General features: G+C 60.8%; 1 protein-coding gene across 1 annotated transcript in view; it reads right to left on the bottom strand.

The window, feature by feature from the left end:
- Positions 1-603: 603 nt before the first annotated feature.
- PCP2 (Purkinje cell protein 2) overlaps positions 604-10,504 on the bottom strand; it is a 27,707-nt gene continuing 17,806 nt past the window's right edge. The window contains exons 3-5 of the mRNA XM_034792837.1: positions 6,159-6,282; positions 4,755-4,918; positions 604-688 (exon numbers count right to left, since the gene is read on the bottom strand). Of these exons, the coding sequence (XP_034648728.1) occupies positions 683-688; positions 4,755-4,918; positions 6,159-6,282 (294 nt within the window). The 3' untranslated portion in view covers positions 604-682. The remainder of the gene's footprint in view (positions 689-4,754; positions 4,919-6,158; positions 6,283-10,504) is intronic.

The raw sequence follows: 10,504 nt of genomic DNA, 5'->3' as shown, positions 1-10,504 counted from the left end.
TGTGCCCCTGTGCGTATACCTCACGTGTGTGTACATGTGTGAGAGCCCACTGCACTGATACCCCCCGCGTGTATGTGCCCTTGTGCGTGTACCTCACGTGTATGTACATGTGTGAGAGAGCCCACTGCACTGATACCCCCCATGTGTGTGTGCCCCTGTGCGTGTACCTCACATGTGTACATGTGTGAGAGAGCCCACTGCACTGATACCCCTGTGTGTGTGTGCCCCGTGTGTGTACCTCACATGTATGTACATGTGTGAGAGAGCCCACTGCACTGATACCCCCCGTGTGTGTGTGCCCCCCAGTCCTTTCCCAGGTTGCCTTGTGCCCTCTCCCTGCTGTCCTGCTGGCTCCTGCAGTTCCATCCCTGTACATGTGGTGCCAGTCCAGGATCCCCGTGCCCCTGGCTCGCGGGGCACATCCAGCACTGTCTGTCTCCTCCCCACATCCCAGGTGAGAGTCCCCTTCCTCTCCCTCTGCCCCCTACTTCCTCCCCCAAACCCCACCTTAGTGCACGACTGGTCCCTGGGGCACCCCGAAACGGACACAGACCAGCGGGAAACCAGCCAGGCCTTTATTGGGGCACTGGGGTTGTACAGAGTGGGCAGGGCAGGTGCTGCAGGGCACGGGTGCTAGCGCGGCCATCAGGCACGTCGGCTCCTCCCCCCGCCATGGGGGCGCTCACTTCTGCAAAGAGGAAGAGACGGCGTTGGGTGCGGGGAGCGAAGACGGACCCTGGTCAGGCCCCCCCGGCCTCACTCAAGCTCTCCCGCACACATGCGCATGAAGCTTCTTCCCGGTCGCAGGGGCTGGATCGGCACTGGGCCCCTTCCCTCACTCTGTGTATCCCCCCTCTGCTATGTGCCCACACTGGAGTGAGCCCACACATGTGATATTGCCCCCCCATGTACAGGGCACCCTGCCCCCCCCCCCAGGTATAATTCATAGCTTCTAAGGCCAGAAGGGACACTGTGATCCTGTAGCCTGACCCCAGTATCACACAGGTTCTGCCACTTCCTGGCATTAATTCCTGTTTGAAGCAGGGCAGATCTGTTAGAAAAACTCATCTTGATTTTAAAAGGGCCAGTGCTGGGAAATCCTGGGAAACTGATCCAGTGGTTCCCACCTCCCTGAGAGTGGGGCGCAGCCTGTCTCTAGCTGCCTGGCTTTCCTGTCAATTTCATGGCAGCATGGAGCCGTGAAATTGACAAGACAGCCAGCCGCCAATGTAAATAGTGCAGTGTCTGCACTGACATAAGCCCTGCGCCTCTCGTGGAGGTGGAGTTGTTCTGTCGGCGGAGCAGGGCACGTACAGCGCTGGGACAAGTCTGTAGTGTGGACACTGATAGAGTGAGGTTGACAAACGCTGCCTTACATGACCTGTGTAGTGTAGACCAGGCCTTCTAGACAGTGAAGGAGTCACTCCTTAACCTCTTTGGGAAGCTAAATGGATCGAGCTCCTTGAGTCCATCGCTATACGGGGTTTTGAATCCATTCAGCTGTTTCTTCTCTGCCCCCTCTCAACAGCCATCAGTGGTGGGCACCAGAGCTGGACACAGGATTCCAGCAGGGTCGCACCAGTGCCAAAGACAGAGATGAAACAACCTCTCTGCTCCTACTCGAGATTCCCCATTGATGCAGCCCATTAGCTCTTTAGGCCCCAGCATCCCCCCGGGGGCTCATGTTCGGCTGATGATCCACACCCCCCCCTCTTTTCCAGAGTCACTGCTTCCCAGGATAGAGCCCACTCCTGTAAATAAGGCCTCGGTGCTTTGGTCCTACATATTGTGATGTGTGCACTCCCCCTATCGCTTCCCTGTTCCCCATCATCCTGGGTCTGTGCGCTGCTGCCCCCTGCTGGATGCACTCCCACCTACACTCATGTCTGTGCCACCTTCTGCTGCCCTGCAGAGCACGAGGCTACCCAGCGTCCAGTGCTTGGGGGCAGACCCAGTCCATCATCCCCTGCTGGCACCGGGACTGGAACGGGTGCGCCCTGGACACTCTAGCGCTGTTGCTGGGGACACCTCAGCCGCTAGGCGAGAGCTCCCCTCAGTCTCTGTGGATGGAGCCCCAGGCCAGCTCCCATCCCTGCCCCTGCCACAGGGACTGGAGCTGCTCCTGCTGGGGGAGGGGCGCTGAAGCTTCCCTGCTTTGGTCTGTCTCGCTGGGCTGCTCCCCTTACAGCCCCTCCTCCCTGCACCCCAAACCGTTCCCCAGCCCCCAGGAGGTGCTCTTAGCCCCCCTGAGTATGTGAGCATCACTTTGCCCCAGGGCCAGAGAGCATGGCTAGCGCCCCTACTTCCACTCTGTATGTTGCCTACCAGTGACCCCAGTTCCTGGTGGCCTCATGGCCTAAGCCCTGGACACAGTGCCAGCTCATGCATCCCGGAGAAGCCTCATGTAGATACATGGCACAGTCAGCAACCCCCACCCCCACCCCCACGGCACAGCCAGCGAGGCCCCCCCAAGACAGTCAGACGAAACTCCAGCCGGGCACATGAGAGAGAACGAGAGAGAGAGTTAGTTGTGTTAATTCACATGCAGGCGAGAACAAGGGATGCTCGGCAGGGGGAAGGGGGAGAACGTGGAGACACAGATATTAGTCACAAGCCAGACACAGGGCTGGTAGAGAAGCCACAACAAGACAGAGACCGGGAGGGATGGCAGAGGACCCCAGGGGGGATCCTGGCCACAGATACTGCTCTGCTCTGTGGGTAAGGGAATTGCCAGCTGGCGGGGGGGGGGGGGGGGTCCCTGCCCCACTGATGCCATGTTTGGATTGCCGGACTCCCCCTGGGCTGTAGCCTGGGTTCTCCACTCAGCTCTGACCAGGCAAGTGAGACTGGCCCAGAGGGTTTATGGAGTGGAAGGTGTGTGGCACTGAGGGGCAGGACTCCTGGGTTCTATCCCTGGTTCTGCAAGGGAATGTCTGTCCCCCCCAGGGATCTTGATGGCCTTCTGCTGCTCAGAGGCATGTCATTGCAGCCAATCACCACCAGAGGGCAGCAGACACTGACTGAAATGCCCCATCCCCCAGGCCAGGCTGTCATCACGGGGAAGGGCTCTGTCCCCCCCCCCCCCCCCCCCCATGCTACCTCTACGTGGTGTGGCTGGGCAGCACCAACCTTCCTTGTCCCCCCTGGCCAGAGACCAGCCCTGGGCTGCCTGCTCCTTCTGACTGAACCAGCTGGGACACCACACAGCAGCTCTTGGAGGATGCTTGAAACAGAGGTCCAGTGAGGGGACAGGACTCCGGGAGTCTAACCTCAGCTCTGGGTGGGTAGTGGGGTCTAGTGGGTTGCAGCAGGGGAGCTGGGAGCCAGGACTCCTGGGTTCTATCCCTGGCGCTCTTATGGAATCACTCTGACTTTGAGCCAGACCTTTCTGCTCTCCATGACTCAGTTTCCCCATCTGCAAAGTGGGGCTAGCAACCCCGACAGCCTGCCAGTTAACAAGCCGGCTATTATACTGCAGAGACCGCCTTGGGCGGGCTCTGCTCCAGCAGAGAGGGTGCAAAGCTCCACTTAAGTCTGGTCAAAAAATTGCTCCAAATGGGCCTGGTTGAAGATGGAGGCCTTGGGGAGGGGGAGGCTATGGGCCGGTATCTGCTAGGTGAGCAGAGGTTGCCTGTCGCTGGGGAGGGGACCAGCCCTGATGGGCCATGGGTGGGGCTGGGGTGTGGCCGCTCCAAGGGAATTTAGATGATTGCCAGTGAAGAAGCCCCAGACAGACAGGAACCCTTGGTGTGTGCTACATCAGCCAATCAGCTTTGAGAGTTGGCCATTGGTGGTCTGCTAGTGGCTGCCTAGGTAGCCTGGGTTGGGTTCTGATAGGGTGAGTGAAGGTGGGGCGGGGAGGGGACGCGGGGCTGGGGGTGGTGGTGGAAGGGACACGGGGCAGCACACATGGGGGGGCACCGACATGGCTGAAGGGGGAGCGAGTTGGCACGGGGTGGTGGTGGCCACCAGCCACTTTCCCCTGGCACTGGGGCCCTGAGCCTGACACCCAGTGGAGCCAATGGGCACCGCGCACTGGCTCCCCTCTGGGGGGCTTTGGATCAGGCCCCATCGCCCAGGGAGCCGGGTCCTTTCAGTCCCCGCGTTGCTGAATCGGGGTGGAGGAGAGCCCCCTACCAGGGCGAGGAGCCCCGGGGCTGGGGACTGCACAGGCGGGATGGGGCCAGGAGAGGAGACAGGCACTCAGCGTGGGGGATTTTGGCTCCGCTCACCCCTCTAGCTCCCTCAGCCTGGGTGGGCTCCCAGCGCCGGCGGGCAGCGGAGCCTGGTTCTCTCGCTCGTCTGGGCCAGACCTGGTACATCCTGACCCTGTGTGGCCTGGCCCAGGGGCTAGTCCCACAGGGCGTGGGGCGGGGGGAATGGGAGGACCTTAGCTGTGAGTGGTGAAATCATAGTTCAGTTCTGCGGGGCCTCCCACATGGGGCTGCCCCCACCCTGCTGTGCACTCCCCTCGCTGTCCTCTCCTGTCATACGACGCTCTAACACCAACACTGCCCCCTCCTGGATGCCCTCAGGACTACATGTGCAATATGGCGCCCTAGGGGCGTTCCTGGCACTGCCACACCCAATGGCTTTGCTCCCTTTACCCAGGCAATGCCCTGAGTCCCTCCCTCCATGCTGCCCTGCCCGTGGCTTAGCTGGTGAGGTGCACAGCCCCAGTGCCTGCCCATGGTGCCGCGGGGCACACGCAGGCAGAGAGCTCCCCTATCCCCGCACAGCTGCCCTGCTCTCACCTTGGTGGGCCCAGAGGCCGGCTTGCTGGGGGCGTTGCGGTCGGTGTTCTGGAAGCCTGGGAGGTAGTTGAAGCTGACGCGCTGGTCGTCCATCCGCCGGCTCTGCGTGTGTGCCAGCATATCCAGGAAACTGTCCATCTCCGGCGGGGGGCTGGGGCTGTCCTCTGTGGGCGGGGCAGATGCAGGTGTGAGGGAAAGGTTGGGCAGCTCCCAGAGGAGGCCATGATGCTGGGCCCATTTCCCTCCCTTTCAGGACATGGCCATGGGGCCCTCCAACACTGCCTCCTGCCTGCCACCACAACAACTCCGACAATGCCCCTCCAGGCCTGCAGTCCCACCCCTACACTTACAGAGTAAACTTCCCAGAATGCACCTGGCCACTTGTGTAATGGTGCCCGTGGGGCTGGCAGTTCCTTGCTGACCTGCAGCAGGTGGCATGCCCAGCCCCAGGTTGGCAGAATCACACAGGGCTCTCATTGGGACTAAAGTTTTCAAGCCCCAGTGCTGGATTCCTCAGTTTCCTGTATCAGGGAGTTCCACAGGCCATCCCCCCCTTCAGGGACCCATGTTGTCCTAGGGCTTAGCTACACTTGCAGATGTGGAGCGCTTTGGGTTAAACCAGCCTTCGGAGAGCACAGTAGGGAACGCGCCGCAGTCTGTCCACATTGACAGCTTCAAGCGCACTGGCGTGGCCACATTTGCGGCACTTGCAGAGGCATTGGGAGCGGTGCATTGTGGGCAGCTATCCCAGGGTTCAAGTGGCTGCAACGTGCTTTTCAAATGCGGAGGGTGGGGGGGGGAGTGTGGGAGTGTGTTGTGTGTATGTGGGGGGAGAGGGTGGGATTGTGGGGTGCTAAGTGTGTGTCAGCACACTATCTTGTAAGGTCAGACCCCCCTCCCCCTCCGCCTCTCTCTCACTCACGGATCAGAGAAGCAGAGACGCAGCCGGCTGTCAGAAACGGCACTTCCGCATTCCCGCAGCCCAGTTCACAACAATGACAGGAGCGGCCACTTGACTTAAGGGGATTCTGGGCCTTTCTGGAGGTCAATCAGAGCGCAGTAATGCAACTCCTCGTCCACACTGACGCTGGGGCGTCTCACCCAATACGCATCAGACATTAATCCTCTGGCCAAGGTGGGGTACCAGGAGCGCTCCAGCCAGGGAGTCCGAGCGCTCTCCGTGCCTGGCCAGTGTGGATGGAGAGTAAGGCAGAGTGCTCTGGGAGGCTTTATTGCAGTATAACTTGCAAGTGTAGTCAAGCCCCTAGAGATGAGCAGTCCTTGCTGAACCTATTCCCACCCCCATAGCCACGTCTGCTGCTGGGCGAGTGGGCAGGCATAGGGACGGAAGCTGTGACCTCTGGCTCTAACCCCCCCCTGCCCCAGCTCCCCGCCAGGACTCACGCTTCTCCGGGTCAGCACCGCTCTTGCCATGCACGATCTGGATGTTACAGCGCTGCTCGTCCATGCGCCCGCCCTGCACGTGGGTCAGCAGGTTGAAGAAGCCTTCCTGCTCTGGGGAGGCCGACTGTGAGGGAAGAGGAGGGGGCGGGTGAGATGGGGTGTGGGGGAGAGATGTCCCCCAGTGACACACTGCCCCCAGCCTTCCTGCTGTGAGACCCTGCCCCTGGGCACAGGCTGCCCCCCGAGAATGTCTCCTGTACAGCACCCCCTGGAGCCCCAGGCCCCGACATTCAGCCCCTCTGCGGAGCTCAGGCACCGTCACCAGCACTAGGGGGTGCTCACAGGCCCACAAGGGACTCCAGCAGGGACCTAGCCCACAGCCTGAGATGGAGAGTCAGCCCCATCCCAGCAGCAGCTCCCCCTCCCCCAGCAAGGATACAACCCCTGTAAGGCTTCAGACCCTCCCCAGGCCATCTCCCACCAGGGCCTCATCCTCCACCCTCCCTCCCTTACCTGGACCAAGGCCCCTCCACACAACAGCCACTGAAGCCATCAGAGCAATCTGCGCCACAACTGAACTGGGAGACCCCCCAGCCCACCCAGTGTTGGGGGGTCACAACCTCCCAGACCCCCTCTCAGAGCCTGGACAGTGGCTGTAGGTGGGGCATCCCCCATCTCACCCCAGAGCGCTGCCTCTGCCTCCCCCGTCTCCCAAGGCAAAGCAAGCAGGTTCTGTTCCCTCCCCCTGGGCACAGAGTGAAGGCCCCAGCCGGGCACAGCCCCTCCTGCCCCCCCACCCCCAACATTTTAGCTAATTTTAGTTAATTTCCAGGCACTCGGTGGGTTGCTAATCCAGCCTCTGCCCAGCCAGTGCCCCTGCCCTATGGCAGTGCTCACCCCCGGCTGGTGATGCAGGACAGGGCTTCGCACCGAACCGTGGCTAGGGCCCAGCAGATCACATGGAGTCAGGCGACTACGGCTGTGCCCACGAGCTATTCAAGGGGATTTGCCCGGGTCCCTGCCTGCTGGGATCAGGGCCCTGCCTCATGCTGGGATTTCTAGGGGACCCTCGCCATGGTGTCCGGCACCAACAGGGTGTCAAGGCCAGAGCAGGAGAGTCCTGTAAAGGGGGTTCAGCCCCCAAATGAAGGGAAGAGCTCGGCTCCAAGTGGGTAGCGCTGGCTGAGGGACCTCTGGGGTGCCAGCAACGGGCACCCAGGATTGGGCAAGGCAGGGAGCAGCTGCCAGCCCCGGCGAGGTGCGAGGAGCCTCATCCCGCCTGCTTGGATCTTGGCCTCCCTGCCTCCCCCAGGCCAGCTAGTGTGGCTGTTGCTGCCAACGCGCCCCCCCCATCCCACTGCCCACCTACCTGCCTCACCCCCGGGTGCTGCAGCCTTCGGCTTGCCTTCTCCCTCCACAGCCAGCCCTGCCACCCCTTGTGCTGCCAGTCGCAACACACTCACTCCAGCTGTGCCCGCCCACCCTCCCCAACAATCCTGAGTGGCGCTCAACCCCTTGTTCGCCCGCCCCCCAGGGCTCCCTGCTGCGCTGCCCCAATGCAAGCCTGTGTCGTGCGGGTCCGAGGCGGGGGTTATGATCTCCACTAGCTGTTTGGTGCCCAACTCTCCTCGTCCTTCCCTCTCAGGCTCTGCCCCTTCAGCCCTGCTCTGATCGCGTCTCGTCAGCCCCGCCTTTGCTCTGCCAATGGCCATCTCCATTGCATGCCCCTCTGCTGCTCGCTCCCATGCTGCCCCTTGGGCACGGAACCCTCCAGTCATCTACAAAGCCCCCCCCCCGGCCCAATCCCTCCATGGGCCTGGGCCACCTCCCAGCCAGCGTCAGCCGGCCCAGCCCCATGGAGCCCCTCCGCTAAGGAGCAGGCCCATTCACGGCCTCTCTGCTAGAGAAGTTTCCCAGGGTGAGTTTGCACCCCCGACTGGGGCGTGGGGGAGGGTAAAATGCCATAGACAGTATAATAGCCTGCAACTGCTGCTGCGCTGCTGCCAACTTAATGGAGCTGCTCCTTTTGCTCATGTGCAGCGGGGTTGAAGGGTGTGAGTTCAAACCTTGCTGGGGAGGAGGAGCTGGTGCTATGATACCTTCAGTATACTGCTGAAACAATTGCAAGGCATGTGCGCCTAAAGCTAATGGGGGTGGGGGGGTGTCTCTTAACCTTTAGGGGGCTTGTCCTCCAGCTTCTCTCTCCAACCAGAAGGGCTAGAACCAGCCGTTGCTTTTTAACCAGAAGCTGCAAGTCTCCTGTCAACCCTGCAGTTCCCCTGACTCCAGGAGCTGGGGCATGAGAAGCTCCAAATACCACGTGCCTCACCGCAGAGTTGGCTGGGTCGGTCTCAGCCCTTCGGGGCTGGCCCTGGCTTTGGTTCAGTGTCCTGCAAGCATCCCCTGGCTGGGGCCGTAGGTGCAGGGAACAAGATGGCAGCTGTTGACTGGCACCCAGAAGCACCCAGCACCCGTGTGGCACTGGAAGGGGAGGAAAAGCCCAGATCTAACTGCAGAGCATTAGCTAAGGTGGGCTGGGGCCAATAGTTCTGGCTCCCAGCCCTCCCTGCTCTGACCACTAGCTAGCGGTGCCTTTCTCTATGGTGTCTGGAGTCTCTGGGCACAGGGAGCAGAGCTGGGGGGCCTGGCCCCCAGGAGGTCATGTTTGGGTGATGACTGGTGCTCAGGGGACAGGGACTGCCATTGGCTTGGCCAGCCCAGCGCTGCCCCAAGGGTGGGGGAGAAGGTCCATGCCTGCCCTCGGGGGAGGGACCACCACGAACACCCAATCCCACCCCCGCCTGCTCACAACCTGCCTCAGATCCCCTCCCCCATCCAGCCCACGTGCAGACCCCCAGGCTCCGAACCCTGCCCCATTAGGCGGGGGCCCAGAAGGGAGAATCGCAGGCCCAATTTCACCCTAACGAGGTGCCAGTTCCTTTGTGTTTCCAACCCCCCCACCCCTTGCCCTGACCTCCCGGGTACGCCTGGCCTGTGCTCACATACCCAGCACGCAGCACCAGTGCCCTTTGGCCCAGTGCCAGGGCAAGGCGCACAGCACAACCCCCTCAGGTACGGGCCTCTCCCTCTTGAGCTCTCCTTTGACCTGCCTCCACTTTACCCAAAGCTTTCCAGTAACGAGGGGCCCAGCCTGGAATCCAGTATTGTAAGGGGGGCTCACGCTGCAGCTGGGCAGAGGGGCCTCCACACTGCTCCTCACCCCCATACTGCCCCAGGGTTATTTGCTGCCCTTTCCATCACTGCTCCCCAGCACTTTCCCTTCCACTCGACATCCCACCGCTGCCTGCCTGGGTCTTGCTCCCGTGCTCGGGGTCTCCCCAATCACCAGGTTTGAGATTAGGACGAACCCTTCCCCCAGGGCAGACTGGCAAAGGGGTGTGGCTCCCCTGCAGGTATCATCTGGGCACGCCTCATCATGTCGCCGGGGGCCCGGCGGGGCATTGGTGGCACCTTGGTCTCTCCTGTTCTCTGCCTGTGGCACACAGCAGCTTAGTCTCCTGGGGGCTGAAATGCTTTAGCTGAACTGGAGTGGTTGGGCTCAACAGAGGGCGGGCTGGTGGCCCATTCTATTCAGGAGGCCAGGGTAGCTGATCTAATCATTCCTTCTGGCCTCAACCTCTGCGAAAGTATCTGCTGCTTTGGCTTCTTACTGTTCTCGAGCATAAACACTAGGGGGATATTGGTGTGTAGATGCACCAAAGAAATGTGCGTTTGCGTTTGGTGCTCTGCATTTCCCAGCACCATCATTCTCTTTGGCAACGTAGCCACGGAGCTGGAGACCCCTCGGGGTTTGATTGAGGTGTTGTTAGGTGGGTGTGCGTTGCCATGCTGGGATTTTAGTTGTCTGGCTGTCCTCACCCATCGCTAGAGACTGACGCAGCCCTGGCCAGCCACAGGCACGCAGAACCAGCTGGGAGATGAAGCGAGACAAATTGAGACACGAAACAAGGCACCATTTGTTAATAGTGTGAGTGAGATTCTCCCAAGACCTGCTCTATTAACTAATTAATGCAGGCGAGTCCTAGGGCCTGTGCTATACGGGGGCGGGGGGCAGACTAGATGGTCACAATGGTTCCTTCTGGCCTTGGAATCTAGGACTGTTGGGAGTTACAAGGTTTCTCAAAGGACTCACTGGTGGGTTCTGGTTTCTTTCCTGCCAGGTTTTGAGCTTTTAGGCCCATTTGCAAGCACTGATGGCTAGAAACGGCCTGTATAATTTTTTGAATGAAAGCAGAGCCTTTGATGGACTCACAGGCCTCCTGGAGCTGGGGACTTCAGAGAAACACCAAATATCCCGAGACTCGGGACAAAGCCAGGTGAACTGG

This window comes from Trachemys scripta, chromosome 16 (genome assembly GCF_013100865.1).
Source record: "Trachemys scripta elegans isolate TJP31775 chromosome 16, CAS_Tse_1.0, whole genome shotgun sequence".
In the NCBI taxonomy this organism is placed as follows: Eukaryota; Metazoa; Chordata; order Testudines; family Emydidae; genus Trachemys; species Trachemys scripta.
The sequence above is the reverse complement of the archived record's forward strand: the minus strand, read 5'-3'. Positions and strand labels throughout refer to the sequence as shown.